This window comes from Azolla caroliniana, unplaced genomic scaffold (genome assembly GCF_043228905.1).
Source record: "Azolla caroliniana isolate FFs.n. ecotype wild unplaced genomic scaffold, voAzoCaro1.0.p SCAF_4, whole genome shotgun sequence".
Taxonomy (NCBI): Eukaryota; Viridiplantae; Streptophyta; class Polypodiopsida; order Salviniales; family Salviniaceae; genus Azolla; species Azolla caroliniana.
Genome location: NW_028230439.1, coordinates 16,457,000 through 16,479,526, shown reverse-complemented (window position 1 = coordinate 16,479,526; position 22,527 = coordinate 16,457,000). Strand labels below are relative to the sequence as shown.

General features: G+C 42.4%; 1 protein-coding gene across 1 annotated transcript; it reads right to left on the bottom strand.

The window, feature by feature from the left end:
* Positions 1-1,760: 1,760 nt before the first annotated feature.
* LOC147865148 (E3 ubiquitin-protein ligase At1g63170-like) lies at positions 1,761-6,391 on the bottom strand. Its single transcript, XM_087317896.1, has 5 exons — positions 4,956-6,391; positions 4,182-4,295; positions 3,937-4,069; positions 3,449-3,616; positions 1,761-2,229 (listed from the first exon to the last, which is right to left on the bottom strand). The coding sequence occupies exons 1-5, from the start codon at positions 5,552-5,554 to the stop codon at positions 2,056-2,058; spliced, it is 1,188 nt and encodes a 395-aa protein (XP_087174022.1). The 5' UTR covers positions 5,555-6,391; the 3' UTR covers positions 1,761-2,055.
* Positions 6,392-22,527: the final 16,136 nt, after the last annotated feature.

Below are 22,527 nucleotides of genomic sequence, written 5' to 3'. Positions count from 1 at the left end.
GTACTCCCAACTTTATAAGGAAATATGTAGGGAAAGTTCAAGCAATCATACTTGTGGTGACGATTTTACTCCTATTAATGAGCCCTCTTTTTTGCTTCCATGTATCAAGAACAGTTTTATTTCATTTGTGATTGAATGGAATTGACAGGGCAAGCTTGGCATTATCCACAAATAACTCCATTGTGTGCCTCTCAACATACAACTCAATCAATTTAAAAGATTCATTTTTCATGAATTTCTAATATATTGATCAAATCACATCAATTCCTTTGATAGTTGTTTGTCTTTCGCTCCTTTTTTTTTGCTATTCTTTGTATCTTAGTTCCTTTTCTAGCTTTTTTTTTCATGTGGGCCATTATTTTTAATGACCTTAAACCATCATACATCTCATCTCGTAAGCAAGACTAGGATGCACAAGAACTAAAATGATATGATACAAAAATATAGGATAATAGTTTGCTTGGCATGTATCTATTTTTACAATTCTATTTTTTGGTGACAAGTAATAAAATAAAAATGCAAGCAACATATAAAAATGAAGATGTGATGGAAATTGTTTTCAAATATGATTATAGATATTTACTGCATAAGATGAGGGAATATGATCATTGACATCTAAGAGATAAGATGGGAGACGATAGAAAAGCATATTGTAAAGAAGGGGTACATGTTAAGAGTACTTACAAATGTCTGCTCAATAACCTACGAGTCTATTCAAGAAGAGGTCTGCAAAAGTATGTGAAAGGGTTTGATGACAATGTGAAAGAACCGTAAGAGTTCATGGGATTTGACCTAGAGAAGCTAGAGAGCAACCTACTAGTATGGGCATGAAGCAACCAACAAAAAAATCAATAGAAAAATACATTCCCTACTGACTTGCTCTCTGCATCTTCCAATGAAGGCTCTCATGACTCCACCACTCCAACAATATACAACAAAAACTATTTAAATGGATATGGGGAGTGCTTAGTAAAAGCCATATGTTTGTGTAAGATTTTAATGCTTTCGGATTTGGAATATGGATGTGAAAAGAGTTTATACTTACGGAGCACAAAATATTTAGTATTTATAATGTAAATAGCATCTCCAATAAACCACAAATGCTTCTTATGAAGGAATGAAATATTTAACACCCATTTGACACCACGTCCATGAATTTAATGATATACCTATGCAACAAATATTTAGAGAACTTACCTAAGCATGGTGTTCACCAAATATTGGAGGCATGAGGCTATGATCCAACATTAAGTTGTTGAATCTCTTGCCACGGCTATATTGGGTTGTGACACATGCCACGGCCACGTCTCCAATATTTACATAACCACATCTACATAGACTATGGTGTTTATGCATCTATGAGACAAAAAAATAAGGCTTGCAAGGCTGCAAATTGTGTTACGTCTTTTGAAAAAGATTCCTATGGATGGATACTTTCAAGCATCACAAAAACAACATTGATTGACATACTCCCCTACCAATTTGAGATGTTTTATCAGTTTTTCTGCAGACAAATCAAGCTGGTTCTAAACACACTACGTGGCTTAATATTCTTGATGGGGAAATACATCATCCCTAGAAGCCACTGTTTAACATGTGTCAGGATTGTCTTTGAGCTGCAATGAATCAGGCTTTTAAGATATTAAAGGTGAAGAAAACCCACAAAAGTATTAGATCATTCAAACATACATATCTATATGGAATTTGGAATTTTGTAATTAAAAGCACTCAAACGTAGTTTAGAAGCTTAAATACTCCTAAATACCAGATGACTACACTGGCATGTATGTATATTGCATTATATCACAAAACAATCCTTCAACAAACTGCATGCACATGTCATTTTCATTGGAGTGATAATATTCTCGCATACAAAATCATTTACAAATTCTCTTAATGAGCCTGATTCTAAAACAAGATTTTGTTTCTAACGCAACTAAATTTAAAAAATGAGTAATTATAATAATATCTCCCTTTTGTATTATATTCTCAGATTCGAGAACCTTTCTATATAAGCTCATAATCTTGACATCCGAGGGATACTTGCTCATTTCTCTATACATTTTCATTACCAACACTATGCCCTTTTGAGATATTAAGCTTGCAAAGCGGACAAGTCGAGTTCATATGCAACCATCGGTCAATACAAGCACAATGGAAATGGTGTCCACATGGGAGCTCTCGAATCTCCACACCATCTTCGTACGAAGAAATACATATACAACATTCCTGTATCAAAATCACAGACAACTTTGTCAAAAAATGCGTATCACACCATGACTTTCAAAAGATGTATTGCATGCAGGAGATGCATAATGTAATACTTAAATAAAATCTTCGCTATAATAAGCTCAATTTGCAAGCAAACATGAATGAAAAAGGGTGTCACATAAATTTCCATTTTCGTATGATCAAAACTAAAAACAATGGTAGAAAGAATGTGTAAAAAAAGAAACGCTTAAAAAAGGGGAAAAAACAAAGAAACATGAGACATGTCAAAGAAACTGTAATCGTGTTTGCACAGCGCCATGATTTCTAAAGTCTATCATGACATTATCATCTCCACAAACAATTTGGATGGAGTATAGATAATTTTTTATGACAACTCCACATGGCTATCTTAAGTACAAAAAACTATGACTTGGACTCCCTTGAAATTCACATCATATGACACACTAAAACTAAGGATAACATGCTCATATACATGACATTAAATCACACAATTTTAAAATATCACATTCTCTAGCTTTTGGGACCTAGTGTGAACAGAGAGTATGAGTATTGTTATCATTATGGAAAGTTTTAAGTTTGTGCACACAAAAAAACTTTTGCTAGGATGAGCTCATATGTAATCCCAAACTCACTACCTAAATAATTTTGCTGGGAAAAATGCTTATTTGAATATTTTGCCAATGTTTTCAAAAATGCTGCCATGTGACTGACTGTGTAGGCATGGATAAGAACTAGGTTCCTTGTTTATAGTTTGTATTCTCTGCAATGAAAATATCATCGATAATCTACTATTTAATTTAAAACTTTATATCAGCTATGTACTGACAAGATATTTTAAGATGATAATCTAAGATTTGCTCTCAGGAGCAGTGTTCTGTATCAATGTTTTCAAGGTCAAGATGAAATGCTTTTACCCGTTTGACTGATCACTTCATAGATAGGAAGACGGGATTCAGAAATATCTCTTTTGATTCCAAGGAATGCTAGTATTGATTATTGGGATTTCAAGTTATCGCTGATGTTTATGTTTCCGGAAAAAAAAGATTCAATAATCACATATTTCAGTATCTCAATCTCAATGATAATAATACACATGCTAAAGACAGGAAATAAAGTATACAAGGAAAAACATAAGAAATTTCAGATACTCCAAAAAACCAAAGAACAAACATAAAAAATATAGAAAACGTTAAGCTTAGGGATTATGTACTCATACAGCATCTTCAGCGGAAAGAACGCGTTCTGCAGGAGCACCAGATGTGGAATCAACTGGGCTCATTACTCCACCAGATGACCTCATTACATCTCCAGTGTTCATGTAGCTCCCACTTTGTCGAAACTTATATTTCGGCAATAAATCGATGTCTTCTTCTGAAGCACCTTCCTATTGGCATCATCATTCAAGATGATAAATACAAAGCAAAACAAAATCATGTGACAAAATTTCATTTCAACATCATCTTTACATGTGATAAAGTTTTGGGAAAATCGCACAAGAAATTGTTATAAATATCCAAATTTACTTAAAAGATACTCTGATTTCAAGGCTAAAACCAATTTGCCATTGATTTTATGGAAAAAGCAAATTTATACTGAATTGGTGTTGATTAATTGGTAATCAATTTTCTATTCCTTCATGGAAATTATAGCTTATTACCAAATTACTAATGTGTTATTAATTACAAATACACATATATACATTACCTGCTCTGCTACTGCATACATTATGGCAATAATGCATGGTAAACAACAACATACAGCAATCCCTATTATGCACGCCAAAGAGACACAGAAGACTACAAAGAAGACATCAAACGCTAGAAATCCCACGCAAAGCCTGTCAAAATCCAATGACAGAAACTGAATTCCAATAAATAAATGAACAAAATATCTATTACATAGTATTTAGCTACATAATATTGGTGATTAAATATGGCATACTAGCATACCAAAACAAAAGTGGTGCATCATGAGGCTGGGTTCCTGTGGTTGTCCAATAGAAGCCGATAATCCACCAGATAAATGAGAAAGAGGTATTTGCTGATTCTATCCGTTTTACAATCCTAGAAAAGTCGATACAAAAGCATTAGAACTTCATCCTGTAGAACTTCAAGACTCAACCAAATAAACAAGAAATGCATCTTAGCTGATTCCATCCACTTTCTATGATTGTGGTAAAATCAATTTAAAAAATGAGTTATGAATTCATCTTGTATTATGATATTTGAGTCTATAAATATGTAAAATTTGTGGTGCAGGTGAAAAAGGCATTGTTAAAGAGCATTTGAGTTCAATATAAATATGACGTACATTCACAAAGATTTAACTGGATCTGGAAGTTTGGGTTTGGTAATTCTCCAATTTCATGGTCTATTTATCTTCTTTTCTATAACTGTTTGGGATTCTATATCCCAGTTTAGTTTAATGATAAGAGGGCATCCATGTATAAAATATGGCTGGCTTTCAAGTAAACTTTTTGCTTATGGGAAATCATTTCATTGATTTTAATATTTGGTTAACACAACATACACGTACACATGCATATCTATATGTATACACGCATATCTATATGTACACGCGCATATCCATATATATGCCATATGTATGTATGAGTGACTCATATTCAAATAAGTTAAATTAATATAATATGAAATTTTCCTATTTTTGAAACAGAAAAATCTAATATGTTAACAGAAAAGAAAAGAAAAAACTGAAACACTAACCTTATCCGGGTGGATCTGAATTCATCAAAAGTCTCATCACCATCATCATTTTCGCTGATCCTTGGGGGCCTCTCCACATTGGTATTAGTGGTGGTAGTAGTAGTAGTAGTAGTAGCAGCACTACTAGTATTAGCATTAATGGACCGCTGTTGGCGCCGCCTATACTCTAAACAAACACAAGCCATATGAACACAACATTGGGCGGCATAAACTGCAATCCACAGCCTCAAAGGATTACTGGGTCTTTCAATCCTACTCAGGATAAGCACCACAATGGCGACAATGACGAAGGAAAGGTTCCAGAGAAGGTCTAATATAACAATAGGCTTAGAGTAAGCCCAATCACTCTGTCTTTCTTCAAGATGCTCTGCCGCAGTCTCTCTCACAAGAACTGATGGTTCTCTCATTATTCCTCTCCCAGTGTTTCTGGCACTGGCACCAGTGCCGCTCATTAGCCTTATGAGCCTAGAAAGTCGCCCTCTTCTTGGTGAAGAAGGCCTATTGGTGATGGGCTCTTCTTCATCCTCACTAGATCTCCCTTGTAGAAGGGGTGAAGTCTCCACATTAGAACTACTTGAAATAGCATCTCTGCTGGCCATAAATGTTTATATATTTATGTATGATCAAAATTTTGATCTTTGACCCAAAGGTTGATATCTCTTTATATGGTATTGTTAATCTCTTTGTAATATCCTCTTATTAATCTTTCTTTATGTTGGTCTTGTCAATTGCTTTGTTGTATCATTCTGTTAATTTGTATCGTTATTTTTCCTCTTTGACTCAACACTTGATATTAATTTTTCCTTGTATGGAAACTTTTGTCCTTAACCCAAAACCTTGAGAGTTCTTGATCCAAAATCTTGTACGTAAGTTTAGCTTTTGACCAAAAGCTTGATTTTATCGTTATTTTTGTATGTGAAATTCAATTTGAATCCAAGTATCATACTGATTTTAGTCTTTACTCGAAGCTTGTTCTATATATGTTTATATTGCATAACTTTTCTCTTGACCAAAATTTGAAACAATCTTCTTGAACCCAAACCTTCCTTTAACCTCTCTCTCTCTCTCTCTTCACCAAAAGTTTGGCTTTAATTCTGCATTCTTGATCCAGAGCTTGAGTTCCATCAATATTTCTTGACCCAATGGTTGATTTAACCTCTCTTTCTTTTCTGAATTTCTTCTTGACCCAGAACAAAAAGAGGTCTTGGCCTTAAATTATGACTAAATTTAATCTCTTCTTCTTTTCAACTTTTCCGCATAAGAAATCTTTTGGGTCTTTGAAAACCCAAAGCTTGATGATTATTAATATTCTCTCTGTCTTCTTCTTTTCCTTGTAAAAAGCACAGCGTTTGGAGAGAAGACTTACACGTTTTTCAGTTGTAGAATCAGAATCGATTGGTTCCTCCGATCCACCATTAATCCTGTGTTAAATAAAACTCGTATGAGAAGAAGGAGAAGAATATGGATCTGTAGGATATATATATTTATACCATACCCCTACCTATTCAGGCATATCTTCGAAATAATGCCTTTCTCTCGCTCTATTATTACATACATATTTAGACACAAAACTCTTACGTGTTTTCTTAGGCCCCTTGTTTCATTAAAATTACACATATGCCCTTTTCTTTGTTTCATGGAGAATGTATGTGCTGAAAGCTCAATTACATTTCTTCTTTAAAAACTTTATATTATGTTCGTGGATTATGTACGATTTTATGTTTGTTGGATTTTCACCGATATATTGATTGGCTCAATCATAGTCAATATGTAATTGTGTTTATGTTGATTGGATGCATCCCAAATTATTGTTTTGTGAATTCAAGTATCATTGTATTTTTAGAGATTCTAGGATTTGTGGTTTATGGCCTATTTATGGCCAAATAATGATGCAAATGCCCCAAACCTTTCGCAACAAGCCTAGCCTTATACCTGTCAATTGTTCCATCAAGTTTACGCTTCAGCTTATATACCCACTTAGTGCCAATAGTCTTCTTGCTAGGAGGCAGGTCACATCAAGACCATGTACTAGTCTTCATAATAACATCATATTTTGATTGCATAGCAGCCATCCAATTTTCAGAATTTTGTGCTTCATCAAAAGAAACAGGCTCATTGTCATCACAAAGACTAGAGGTTGCCATAACATAACAATCTGATGCAAAAGAAGCACTATGATAACTTGAATGAGTACGGTATGACAAAGGAAAATCCAATTTGTTGTCTCGTAAAGTCTGCAACAGCCATTTAGGCACAACCTTTGCCTCCTCTATATCAGCCCTCTCATTAATAAGTTCATCATGTAAGTCTACATCAGAAATAGAATGATTTGCATCAAATGGAATGATGTGCATCATTATGAGTAGCTTCCAAGGGCTGAGAAGGTGCCTCTAGTGGGCCAACACTGAATTGTCCACTTGTAAAAAGAGGCAACAAAGTGTCATACACATCTCTAGAGCTAACTGATGTCTCCTTAGTACATGAAAGAAGTCACTGAATTGCATCCTCCACAAAAACAACATCACGGCTAACCAAAATGCGTTTAGATTGTGGATGATACAGATGATAGCCTTTACTTTTAGAACTGTATCCTACAAAAATACATTTCACTACTTTATCATCCAAATTTTTGTGTTGTTGTTTAGGCACTAATGCATATGCCAAACAACCAAAAACACACAGATGAGCAACAAATGGCTTTTGGCCATGTCAAGCTTCATATGCGGTGATAGAGTGCAATGTTATAGTGGGACACTTGTTAAGTACATATGTTGCACACATGACACCCTCAAGTGAGAAACTATGTGGTAAAGCTTGACTTTTGACCATACACCTCGCCATTTCCATGAGTGACCTGTTCTTTCTTTCAGTAACTCCATTCTGTTGAGGTGTGTTAATAATTAGGTAATTAGGCAAGGGTTAATTAGTACCTAATTATGTGATTAAGTTAAGCGGAAGATTAGGTGATATGCGTGAGAGGAAGAGAGAGAGAAGTACACTTATGAGCAACACAAGATGGGGAATGATTAATTCTATATTAAATTAGTATTATCATCATCAAATACAAAAATACCTACAATGAGGTATATATAGATCTCATGTGCAAGGGTGCACATGTGTGAGGAGAATATAGGTACAAAAGTGTAAGTCCTATATTAAATGTACTTAGGAGTGGAGGATCTAGAATATCCCACTTAAGTACAAGGTCCTATTTAAGGCGTTATAATCAACACTTCTAACTAGATTCTATCTAGGTAACTACGAAGTTACATAGTTCACTAACTAACTAAACTTAAGTTGAGCTTGATCTCTCAACACGCCCCCTCAAGCTCAAGTGTGATGTGTTCGACATCTAGTTTTGCTTTCAGCGTTGTCCGACATTCGATGTCGGCTTCTGTGCGGCTTGCGTCAGTATTTTCGTGGCAATTTCGGTTCCTCTCCCTCAAGCCTATGACGAAGGCTTGGGTCGACTGCTTTCACCCATCGTGGGTCACGAGTCACTTTTGTAGAGCTCTCAGGCTCTTTTCCTCCACCTTCATCGCAAAGGCATAATGATGGGCCATGTACCCGTTGTAGGTAAGACGAGCAACGAGATTCTTCCCTCTAGAAGAACGTCGAAGTTTTTCTCTCGCCGATGTGAGCACCTTCTTTACTCCTGGTGTCCGCATGATGGGTACACCAAACTCACTATCTAGTGAGGGAGCCGACACATCCGAATCACTGTCGTCGGGGTGATCGACTTCGTATTCGGGCATCTTACCTTTACCTTTGTCCGAGGTTGTACTTGGCCGCGACGTGCTTGGTGGTCCACTTAGCTCGGTATAGCTTGGGCAGTCCTTTGGTGAAGGGCTTGGCCGAATATCATCCTCTGAGTTGACGTTCAAATCTTCCTCGGTCGGGCCGGGTGGAGTCGAATCAGGCTTATACCATGATGCCGATTCGTCGAAGACTACATCCCGACTTATCCGAACCGCTCGGGTCGAGGGGTTGAAGCACTTGTATGCCTTCTTCTCAGACAAGTATCCTATGAGGATACATTTCTCCGACTTCGCGTCGGGTTTCTGTCGTTGTTCGTTCGGGATGCGTACATTCACAATGCTTCCGAACACCCTGAGGTGCGATAGGATCGGCTTCCTTCCGACAAGAAGCTCGTATGGGTACCATGATGCCGATTCGTCGAAGACTACATCCCGACTTATCCGAACCGCTCGGGTCGAGGGGTTGAAGCACTTGTATGCCTTCTTCTCAGACAAGTATCCTATGAGGATACATTTCTCCGACTTCGCGTCGGGTTTCTGTCGTTGTTCGTTCGGGATGCGTACATTCACAATGCTTCCGAACACCCTGAGGTGCGATAGGATCGGCTTCCTTCCGACAAGAAGCTCGTATGGAGTTAGCTCATGCACTCCATTAGTGGTGCACCAGTTCATGAGATAGATAGCCGTGGATGCCACGTCAGCCCAATAGAAGTTAGGCATGTGCTTCTCATGTAACATGGCCCGTACTACCTTGAGTATTTGCCGATTCTTCCTTTCGGTGACTCCATTTTGTTGGGGTGCGTGTCGGCATGAGAATTCTCTCTGAATGCCTTCACTTTGGAGGTAGGAGGTGAATTCATCAGAGAAGTACTCCTTGCCTCCATTCGATCGTAGGCATCGAATGTGCCGACCGGTTTCTTTTTCGACTTGGCCCTTGAGCTTTTGGAAGTGGGAGAACACTTCGCTCTTCTTCTTCATCGGGAAGATCCACGCGTAACGCTCGATGAAGGTGATGTAGAGGGTACTGTAGTCAGTGTGATCTATGTCAACGGTTGGGGCAACCTACGGAGCTCGCAAGGATGCCACACCAACCGGTTCTTCCACTGGATCCATTCCAGAAATGGGGTCTGGATTTTGTCGGTCCCTTTACGCCGGCAACAACATACACCGGCAATAAGTATATTCTCGTAGCCATGGATCATTGCACTAAGTGGGTAGAAGCAAAAGAGTTACGGGATAATACGGCGGCATCCACGGCAAAATTTCTTTACGAATACATGTGGTGTTGTTTTTGTTGCCCAATAGAGCTCCTCAATGATCGTGAAGTGGACGACACACAATTGGATGAGCCGGTCGAGCCGAACAATGAAGCACCTACGGACATCACGCCGTCTCCGGACCATGTCGTACGGATGGAGCCGAACATCCTGGACATTTTGAATGATGAGGAGAGGGATGGGTCCGACGTGCCAGGTGTTGTCCGCCGGAATGGTAACCGCCGGACGTAACGCTTAAACGAATAGAATATATTATTACAAGCGTTAAAGAAACACATGTAATGGTTCACACAAGGAGCATAACGGACTAAAAGCCCTGTTTATATAAAGGGCATAAATCCTCTATAAAAAGCTAGCGTGTATTTGGAGAGATACCTTCTGTAATATAGTACTATCTTCTCTGATTTCCTTGTCGGTGCAAGTTGTCTACTAATTAGGTGTTGTACTTTGTTGTAACTGTGGGCTAGTAAGTGTAGGGTAAGTGTGTATATGAGATCATGCATTGGTGAGCTTCGGTTGTAGCCGTCTCCCTTCACACCCAAACGATACGCTTTGCTTTGTCAGCTAGCTACGATTCACGCACATACGGATCTATTCCTTGCACCACAATCACCTTGAAGTCTACCTCAAAGGACCGAGAGTAGACAATGTTCCTAACTGGTAACAACACTCATTAGGACTTTATCAAACACCAAGATCAAGCCTCTTCTTTTGAATTCTAATAGTTTAGGTTTCCATTCCTGTAACTGAGCCTCTGTTACACCAATTACTGGTAGCACACGATCAATTTCAATCAACTTAGGTTCTGTCGGCACAATTGGTGTCCTTTTCCTCTTCAAACCCCTGATTGACTGTGTTGGGCCTGGCTTCACATTCTGATGCTCTTGTGTTGTCGACTTAGTCATTGGCTCCGTGCAAGTAGATACTAATCTGGTCGATATCAGCCCACTGGTATCACATGTTGCATCTATGTGCAAAATCAAATCATCAGTGCAACATGCTTGATCAACTTGCGTGACTAGATCATTTGTGTCAGTTGCTACATCTACTTTCAAGATGTGGCCCTCTAAACACTCCCATTGGCCTTAGGAGCAATAGATTCAAACCCTTCAGACTCTGCAACATCAGAAAACACCAACATATTCACAGTCACAAAGTAACTAATAGTCTCACAAAACAACATAATAAACATGAAATATTTTCCATCATAGAACAACAACATGAACATAAATATCTTCGAGAAACATCATAGAGTTCCATTACATAATGTGGATCAAGCAACAACCAATCTAAGGTTTTACTTGTCCAAAAGGAGTACGTGATCAAGGGAAGGAAATCAAAAAAGGAAGACAGTACATCAAAATGAACACACAAATGGGTAGCTCGCTCCCTAATGGTTAATGAGAATGATAATGATGATGATTGATGATGAAGATAGACATTGTGTAATTGTGGAGATGATGAATGGTATGATGGTGAGAGATCATGAAGATGCAAGACAAGCATTGAGAAGCATTGCGGGGTGGGGGGTGGTGCCTAGAATGGCTCCACCCCCCTCTCAAGGGGGTTCAATGTTAAGGGGGGAGAGAGAGAAAGATGTCAAAGAGAGAGAGAGAGAGAGAGAAATGGTTATTCATGTTTCATTCATTCCCCATAAGGGGTTAAATAGTACAAGAGGGGGTAGATACATAGGGGTGTAAGCCCCCTCGAGCATTCATATTGGACACTCACTCACACCTCGTATCCATCCACATGCAGACACGTGTGCATGTGTTCACATACGTATAGACTCACAATTACATTTATGCCCCCTACACATACACAACATCATGATAACATTCGACCCTCGCTCATCACACTTGACTCTCCGTACATCTCGTACAGGGTAACACAATATGGCACGCTCGTGGGAAAGTGCCTTGCACGTCGATCCCACATGCCTTGATGATGATATTTCTTCGACCGGAACTTCCATCGGTCCTTTCAACAATCGACTCCCTCGATCGGAATGCTTGACTCGAACATCTTTGTCGGTCAGCAAATCGTCCGCGACACAAACATTCTCGTTCTGTCAGCTTACGGACTTCATCATGGGTCCAAAAGCACGTTGTGTGTATGTGTGTTCTTCCTTTAATTTTGTGTGAGTTGTCGTTGTTGATCACATCCATTTCTCTAGGTGGATGAGTTTTTACAATTTCGTTGGTGCCCTCAAGTTTATGACATTTTAGGTTGCTACCCTTTGTTTTTGAAATATTATCAAATACCCTCATGTTTTAAATTTATGTTCCATACCCCTATCATTCTCTCTTGCCCTTTCTCTATTTTTCTTCCCGTCCTATCTTCTGCTTCAATTTCGTCTTTATCCATTCCTGTCTTCTTGTTTTTGTAATGCTCCGACTTCGTCTTTATCTCTAGGTTATTGTTGTGGTCCGTTATTACACTCTCTCTTGTGCGTATCCCTCATCTCTTTCTACTTCTTTCTGCTTTCGTTTCCCGCTTCTCTTCTTCTTTTCTCTGTCTATTTTTCTTCTTCTTCTATACCCCTCTTCTTTCCTTCTTGTGTTCCATTTTCCTCCTCTCTCTTTCTTCTTCTATCTCTGTTTCTTCCACTTCGTCCTTGTTCTGTTTTTGCGTTTCGGGGTAGGGAGGAAACGCGACCTTCACTCTCCCTTTGCTTGCACGTCATCTCCTTCTTTGTGTTGCCGTCGTCGTTTCCGTCCTTCTATATTCATTGTTGTCGCTTCTGTGGTCGTTGCTATTCATCGTCCCGACGCCTTTCATCTCTGTGTCGGTCATCACCATCTCCCTTTCTCGTCGTCGCTAGGCCTGTCCGGCCAGTCTCCAGTCGGCTACCTGTTTTGGCCGAGATTCGTCGCATGACCACTCTATTCACTCGTCAATATTTGGCCATCTATCCGGTCGTTCTTCCGGCCTCCGTTCTGGCCGCGGTTCGGCTGTGTCTAGCCGTTGTTGTCTATCGGTTGTCAATTGGTTGCCGTCTCTGTCTTCGGCCCTTCTGGTCGTGTCTTTTCGGCCGCCTCTACAACCATTCGATGTTTGCTATTCCGGCCATCATCTGTCGCTTTGTCCGGCGTGTCCGTCGATTCCAGTCTTCCTCCCGCCGTCTGTCCGGTCGTCGGCTATCTGATGCTTGTCCATCCCGTCCGCTCATCTGTCCGGTTCGTCCAGCCATTTCTGCCATTGTTTGGCATCGTCATTTGTCTGACCGCTTTTACTCGGCTGTTTGTTGTCCGACCATCTTCGTCGCCAATTTTTCGCTGCCGCCACTGATTATTTGCCGCCACTCCTATTGTTGTTCAGCTATTGTCCCAGCCATTTGTCTGTTGTCTTCCGGTCGTGCGTCCGGTCCGTCGTCCTGGTCGCCTGTCTGCATCCGGTTATTCCGACCAGTTTCCGGCCCTTCCGACCGCTCTCCAACCGCGCAGACTGTTGCCCGGTTGCTCTTCAGCCGCTGTCTGGCCGTTATTCGGCCATCCGACCTCTCTACGGTTGCTCCGACTGTTGTCCGGCCACTTAGACACTTTGGCTGCTATCCAGTCACTCCGGCCACTCTTGCCCGTTGTCCGGCCATTCCGGCGAGTTCTGCCCATTTGGTTGTACTTCTGGTTCCTTGTTCCGGGCCATTTGACTAGTCGTGTCTTTCCGCATCGGTTTGTATTTCTTTCGCTTTCTTAATTGCCTTCTCCATCTTTGTTCCAACAATTCCCTTTGGTCCAGTTGGTTGCTTTCTGGCCATGTGTGTCCGGTCATATGTGGATAGAAATGCACTCTCGCATCTTTGGAAGATACAACATGTGGTGGTTGGGTCTCGCATAGATCATAGGCTTTATTTCTCCCTCGCTTTTTTCTTCTTTCTTTGCGATCAGATCCAAGCCAAAAAGACCAATCACATGTCAAACAAAATACACTTGTATAGACATTAATTTGTATCAGAATCATGGCACTGATAATCAATCTGTCATTTCTTGCTTCTCATGCACATCATGGTCGCCATTTTTTGCATATTGTTGTCGATTCCATTTCTTGCAGATCATCACCACGTAACATTCTTCATCTTCCTTGCGCACAACATCACCCTGTTGCATTCCTTGACGGCTTTCAATCACCATCACCATTTCTTGCATATTTTGTCATTATTGACTTGCATCGCCACGTATCATTCTTCGACTCCGTCTCCAAAGGGGGGTCGCCATCATGGTTGCCAAAAGGTGTTGTAGGTTTTTAGGGTTAGGGTTAATGAGAATGATAATGATGATGATTGATGATGAAGATAGACATTGTGTAATTGTGGAGATGATGAATGGTATGATGGTGAGAGATCATGAAGATGCAAGACAAGCATTGAGAAGCATTGCGGGGTGGGGGGTGGTGCCTAGAATGGCTCCACCCCCCTCTCAAGGGGGTTCAATGTTAAGGGGGGAGAGAGAGAAAGATGTCAAAGAGAGAGAGAGAGAGAGAGAGAGAAATGGTTATTCATGTTTCATTCATTCCCCATAAGGGGTTAAATAGTACAAGAGGGGGTAGATACATAGGGGTGTAAGCCCCCTCGAGCATTCATATTGGACACTCACTCACACCTCCTCGTATCCATCCACATGCACACACGTGTGCATGTGTTCACATACGTATAGACTCACAATTACATTTATGCCCCCTACACATACACAACATCATGATAACATTCGACCCTCGCTCATCACACTTGACTCTCCGTACATCTCGTACAGGGTAACAATGAAAAGCTAGACCGGAGCAATGATTCATCTTGGGAGTACAAGATGAACCAATACCTTGTCGGCCAAGGGTATTGGAGTTATATCAACGATGCACAAGAAAATTGACTCGACCCAAAGAACGCCGACTACTCAACATGGGAGCAAGCGGCGAGTCGAGTCATGTATTATTTGGCAACATGTGTCCACGACCACATGGTTAGCCACATTCAAGATGCCAAGTTGCCTAAAGAGGCGTGGGAGAACTTGAAGAAAATGTTCGACGCCAACACGACCACCCGAAAGCTTCAACTCTGACAAGAGTTGAACGACATTCGGCAAAAATATATGTCTGTGTTGGACTACACCGCCAAGATCACGAGCATTTGCGACTCACTTGGCTCCATCAATATAATCGTCGACGAAGACGAGATGGTTCAAGTATGCCTAAGCGGCCTCGCACAACGATTCGACTCGTTGAGGACGGCAATCTTGGCGAGGGAAAATCCTCCTTCGTTCTTCGACCTTCAATCAATGCTATTGGTTGAAGAGAAGCACGTCCAAACCAAAACCAAGACATCAGAAGGACAAATGTTCTTCTCAAATTTGGATGGTGGCCGAGAACGAAGTCGAGGAGGTAGAAGAGGTCGATTCGACCCATCGAACGAAGAGAATGTAGTACACAGTATATGAGAGAGAGCAGAAAACAAAACTATATTAAAAAATAACACTCCGTACATCACAATGTGCTCAGTGAGCACTTTTTATACAAGCCTTGACAGTGGGCTGACACAAGTATCGACAAGTAAATGAATGCTCATTTAAGAGCATTTGACACTAATTGCCTATTACATTCCTATTTCCAAAATAGGAATATAGGCCTCTAATGGCTTGTTGGGTCCTACCCGATCCGGTTGTCGGATTCTTCAACTGATCCTTCTTTCAGCGTCTTCAGCTGATCCAGTATTCGGCCTTTAGCCAATTCGGCATGTTGACCTTGTTACTCAACACTCCCCTTCTGATCCTCTGCTGCAGTTGGTCCTTTGTTCTGGCTCGTCTTGGCTGCATGCCTTCTGGTCTGCGCCCCATGCAAGAAAAATTGTTGAGATATTAAGCTCAACTTAGTTTAGTCGTTTAGTCAACACACGTAACTTAGTAGTTACCTGGATAGAATCTAGTTAGTGTGTTCACCTTAAAGCCTTAAATAGGATTTTGTACTTGAGTGGGATACATTGTAGATCCTCCACTCCCATGTTCATTTAATATAGGACTTACACGGTTGTACCTATATTCTACTCACACATGTGCACCTTTGCACATGAAATGTATATATACCTCATTGTAGGTATTTTTGTATTTGATGATGCTTTTAATATAGTTAATCATCCCCCATCTTGTCTCGTTGTTCATAGTGTTAAATTCTTCTCTCTCTTCCTCTCACACACATACACACACATATCACTTAATCTTCCGCTTAGCTTAATAACATAATTAGGTACTAATTAACCCGTAGTTAATTACCTAATTCTTAACATGGCATCAAAGTGTGTGGTGTTTAGCAAATCTACTAAGCCCACCCTACTCTTCGTGATTGTGTGTTCGAAATGTCGACGACAAATTCCGGCTATCCACTACCCTAGTGACGCTATGTAGCACGTTTACGTGACCGAAGGAAGAAAAACGAAAAAGGAAGATAATACATCAACATGAACACACAAATGGGTAGCTCGCTCCCTAGTGAAAAGCTAGACCGGAGCACTTATTCATCTTGGCAGTACAAGATGAACCAATACATTGTCGGCAAAGGGTATTGGAGCTACATCAACAACACACTCGAAACCAAACCTGACATCACAAACGCCAACTACCCAATGTGGGAGCAAGGAGCGAGTCGGGTAATGTTCCTTGGAAACATGTATCCACGAGCACAAGCTTAGCCACATTTGAGACGCCAAGACGCCTAAAGAAGCGTGGGCGAACTTAAAGAAACATTTTGCCTCCAACATGACCGCTCGCAAGCTTCAACTCCGGCAAGAGTTGAACAACATACAACACAAAGATATGTCTGTGTCGGATTACACCGTCAAGATCAAGAGCATTTGTGACTCGCTTGGCTCCATCAACATAAACGTCGACGAAGACGAGATGGTTCAAGTATGCTTGGGTGGCCTCGCACAACGATTCAACTTGTTAAGGATGGCTATCCTACCAAGGGAAAACCCTCTTTTGTTCTTTAACCTCTTCAATCAATGCTATTGGTCGAAGAGAACATGTTCGAACCAAAAGCAAGATGTCGGAAGCTAAAATGTTCGTCTCGAATTCGGATGGTGGCCAAGGACGAGGTCGAGGTGGTAGAAGAGGTCGATTCGACCCATCAAACGAAGGGAACTCAAACCTTCGATAAAAAGACGAAAGCCATTGAGGAACCTTTGGAAGAAGGGGGAGCTTCCATGCCAAACAAGGTCGGCAAACGTGGCCAATTACTTGTACCTATTGTGGTAAAATCGACCATTGCGAAGCGAAGTGTCAGAAAAAGAGAAGTGAGTCGAATTCGACAAGCCGACAACTCACAAACTACGTCACCAACTCCAAATACGATGACTACAATGGACTATTCGTAATGAGACATAGAGTGAACTCTATGTCGGCCTCCGACTCCACGAGAACCTCCAACTTGGAAGACATGTAGTTCGTCGATTCTGGTGCCTCACATCACATGACATCCCACGAAGAGTGGTTCAGTGATTTGCGCACACCCGATCGACCCGGCTTTATAAAGACGGGAGATGACACCACACATCCCATTCGGGAAAGAAGGCAAACAAACTTCCATCAAGAATGTCTTGCACATGCCCACAATAACAAATGTTACCCGGTCGGCAAAGGAGTTAAAGACCAGAATGTGAACGGGATTGTTATTCGGAATCTATTTTAATTAAGTAGAATAGATTATAATTAAGTAGTGAACGGATGGACCGGAATCAGTATGCCGATCCGGATCCAGACCAGTTTCGAATAGGTGCTAGTTGGCACCATTTTGTACGCAACACCGGTGACCTATATAAAGGCCCGGTTACAATGTAAAACTTTAACGGAGAATTAATATAAGCTTCTTGTTTTATCTTCACGTATGATTACCGTTCTGTATTAATTGTTATATCTTACACGTGTATTAAGTTAATGCCATATTGCTAAGTAGCCAATTAAGTCTGATTAATTGTTGTGTCTTAAGTTATCTCGCCTTAACACCCCTTTGGTGAAGTGTCTTTCATAGACACCCTGTGTTAGGCCATTGTTTGGCCCTAAGGATTAACACAATTTTTGGCGACCACGATTCCTACACAATCGTAGCGAACAACGACGGGAATGGATGAAGCGACCAACGAACGACCCGGTTACGGAGTGAGCAAGGAGACTTGCTGAATGGCTGAGGAAGCGAGAGGCTTTCCAGCAAGCAGCAGAAGAAATCAGAGGGGATCGCTCATTTTCCAAAGTGATCCGGAGAGTGGCCAAGGAGTCACTTCGTTTACAATAAAACGACTACCCGGACGAAGGAAGCAGCCTAAGCAGCCTCCGAGAAGTGGAATCCCTTCTCTAGGCATTGGCAACGGGCAAAGGTGAATCCGAAGCATTTTCAGCATTTGAATCAGGTTCAGACAAGGAATACAGCGCGCAGACGAACTACCGCAGCAGTAACGAAACCCCAGACGGACCGGAGGATGAGGAGTCGGATACTTTGCCGACACCGAAACCAGAATTGACAACGCTGGAACCTCCGGCACCAGAAATCGAGCACACTCCGGAACCAGAACCAGAAGTCGAGGACGAGAGACCTCCGACACCGGAAGTCGCGGAGGAGAGGCCTCCAACAACAACAAAGGAGCGGGACAAACCTTCGACACCGACAGAGGAGGAGGAAAGATCACCGACACCACGAGCCCGTGTACCGACACCAGACGACGATATGCTGTTCCAATATCCCAGATACCGAGATGATCCGGACGCGGAAGCCCACGTCCATGCGTTTCAACAGACCTGGGAGGCAAACCATGTGTCCCAACGCTTAAATGCAACTGAAGAGGAACGCTAAAAAAGGGCAGAGTTCGGCATGACGTTGGAGGGACCGGCCGCCAGATGGCACCGAACACAAGATCCTAGCACCATCCCCACATTTGAAACATTAAAAACAAAGTTCTTCCATTTCTTTCACAAGGAGATGGACCAACGGGAAATGGTAGGCTTATTTTACAGTATCCGGCAGGAACCAACGGAGAACATTCAACAGTTTGTCATCCGGTTCCAGCGGATCCACAGTCAGCTCAGCCGGACACCGCCGAAGGAAGAAACAAAGGCCATATTCTTAGTAGCACTCCGGGAACCCTTACGAACGGTGTGCACCGTCATTGATTTCCGGACCAGCAGCATAGATCAAGTGATCGACAGAGTTCGGGAAATGGAAAACTCAAGTTCATGGCTAACCATGGGCGTACTTCAACGTGCACTACCGACAGATGAGGACCTCTGTTTCCGGCAAGCAGTTCAATGTACGACATGCCTAAATGTCAGACATTCGGCACACTTGTTAAATCGGCAAGCACCACCGGTCTGGCAAATTGAACCACGAAGCAACCGGGAGGAAGAAGAAGAACGCTGGCGGCGAGAGGAGCACTACCGGCCGGCACAAGATGTCCGGTACAGCGATCGAAGAGACGCTTATGACCGGTATGACAGACAAGATAGATACCGGGACTATAATGGACGGTATGAGAGATACAACCGGGATCACTCCCCTAGTTACAACTAACGACGGGACGACTATGGCAAGTATGACGACCATCCCCGACAAGGTTACCGCAACAAAAAGAATTTCAATAAGAAACGTCATTTCAACAAAAAGGGGGGTCATCCACGGGAACCGGAAAAGGGTGCTCCGAGCAGCCAACCAGACCAAAACCAAGCACTTACCCCTGGACCTCCACCAAGCACACACGCTGAATCCAGCAACACCCGGAAGCCGTACTGCTATTATTGCCGGCAAGAAGGCCACTATAGTAATCAATGTTTGGCGAAGAGCTACAACAAGCAACCAGCGGTAAACATGGTAGACACGGAAGTTGCAGACATACAACAAGTCACTACAAGATCAAAGGGCAAAGCCACGGAGTGGGAAACTCAAGAAGCCATCCGGAAGCAGGCAACCGAATGGGTGAAGTGGGCAAACGAGCGGAATGCGGTAGAGTTCGAACAACAAAAGGAGAATGCCGAAGAGCTCACCGGCCCGGGGCAGCCCGAAAACCCAACATGGTAGGCGTTGCAAGAATGCCAAATAACGTTGCCGTTAGGCCGGCTATTGCAACTGGTACCATGCTTCACGGAAGGACTGAAGACAGGAAGGATGATAGCTGACACACCATTGGCTCCGACATTCTTTTCAAATCTGGAGGAAGGACCGGCAGTGGTAGACACGAGTAGTCTGGCAATCACAACCATTGTGAAGGAAAAGAGCTACCTGGCACAATTATCGATGGAGGATCCGGCGTGAACGTGATCAGTCTCCAAACGTGTAACACTCTAGGAATCTATGACTAGGAACCATGCCTATTTTGGCTTCGAATGGCGGACACAAGCTCAGTACGGTCGACCGGGTTAATACGTGATCTGGAAGTGACCATCGGGGGTCACACATTCCGCATTTCCATAGTAGTTTTCCAGCTACAGGCTCAGGGAGCTTACCCACTATTGTTGGGACGCCCTTGGTTAAAAAAAACACACATTAAGCAAAACTGGAGGAAGAATATAATTACGTTCCGACGTGGAAAAGCAAAAGTACGAGTACCGACTCAACCACGGTCCGATACCGGCAAGGAATTGACGCCGCTATATGCGGAATGTGTCAACATGCTGGAAGGATTGGCGGACGAAGAGGTCGATCAATACTTACAGGAAAATCCGAAGATCGTAACTCTGTTCGAGATTGATGTAGCCAAAGCAGTATCATCGTACATCCTGCAACCGGACGAGACCGACGAGGAACGGGATAAAGAAGCAATCCGGGAATTACGGCAAGCACAGGAGGCACTGGAAAGAGAAATGGCAGTGTCGCAGCGCGTGAAAGCATCCCAACTAGAAGAGGTCAACCTAGGTACCACAGAGGACACAAGACCGGTGCACATCGCCAAGGAAGTGACCCTAGAGAACAAAATGGCAATGATCACACTCCTAAAAGAACTTCGGGATGTGTTCGCCTGGTCCTACGAGGACATGCGGGGACTTGATCCTCAGTTGTGTCAACACTAGATACATCTGAGTAAAGACGCCAAACCGGTAGCGCAACGGCGTTACCGAATGAACCCGAATTACGCAGCAAAAGTTAAAGAAGAAATCGACAAGTTGCTAAGGGTTGGCTTCATCCGACCGGTAAAGAAAGCCACATGGCTCAGTCCAATAGTCGTAGTACCGAAAAAGAACTGTAAGATAAGAGTTTGCATCGACTACCGGAAATTAAATGCGGCTACGGTAACAGACGCCTTCCCACTTCCATTCATGGATGGAGTCCTAGATGCGGTCGTCGGTCATGAAGTGTACAGTTTTCTGGACGGTTTCAACGGCTATAATCAGATCCGGATGCACCCCGCTGACCAAGAGAAAACCGCTTTTGTCACCAAATGGGGAGTCTTTGTTGCCTTAGTGATGATGTTCGGATTGAAAACGGTGTCGGCCACCTTCCAATGGATCATCATGGAGATTTTCGCAAAATTCATTCCGGCATTCATGCAGGTGTTCTTGGATGACTTCGCTGTTTATAGTCGGGAAGGGGATCACCTTCAGCACCTCCAACTATGTTTGGAGAAATGTAGGGTTTACCGGCTAAGCCTTAACCCGACAAAATGCGTGTTTGGAGTAACTTGCGGAGCGTTACTGGGCCACATAGTGAGCAAGGACGGCATCGCAGTGGATCCGGACAAAATAAAAGCAATCCTGGAAGCACTGGCACCAGCCACGGCAAAGGCACTAAGCTGATTCTTAGGACAAATTCTGTGGCATAGTCGAATGCTCCGGTATCTGGCAGACCTGGCCACACTATTGCATGCTGCGGTACATCGGACACCGTTCCGATGGATGGTCACAAAAGACCAGGCTTATCGGGCACTAAAAGTACTGTTGTCACAAGCACCGGTGGTGCAACCTCTGGATTGGTCTAAAGAGTTCCATGTGTTCGTTGACGCGTCCGACATCGCAATCGGGAGCGCGCTGATGCAACTTACAAAACCGAAATGGTACCGGCCAGTGTATTATGCTAGCCGGAAGCTATCCCAAGCGGAACGTAATTATTCCACAACGGAAAGAGAGGCCTTGGGTATGATCTACAGTGTCACCAAGTTTAGACACTATCTGTTGGGAAGGAAATTTTCCTTTCACGTAGATCATTCGGCACTCCTTTACTTGGTGTCCAAAGCATCACTCACCGGAAAACTGGCCTGGTGGACGTTACTATTACAAGAATTTGAGTTCGAGATATTCCACCGACCCGGCATACAAGATGCAGTAGCAGATTATTTGAGCCGGTTCGATTCCGGCGAAACCAGTGACGGCGTCCCAGACGACTTTCCGGATGTAGAGTTGTTTAGAGTTACAACAGAAACAACAACAGATGGTACAGTTGCAGAGGAAGACAAGTGGCTCACCAACATGCACCAATTTCTGAGCACCGGCTTACCTCCAGAGGAGATGAACAAAAACGAAAGGAAACGCTTAGCGGTTCAAAGCTGACACGTCTGTCTATTATAGGACACACTGTACCACA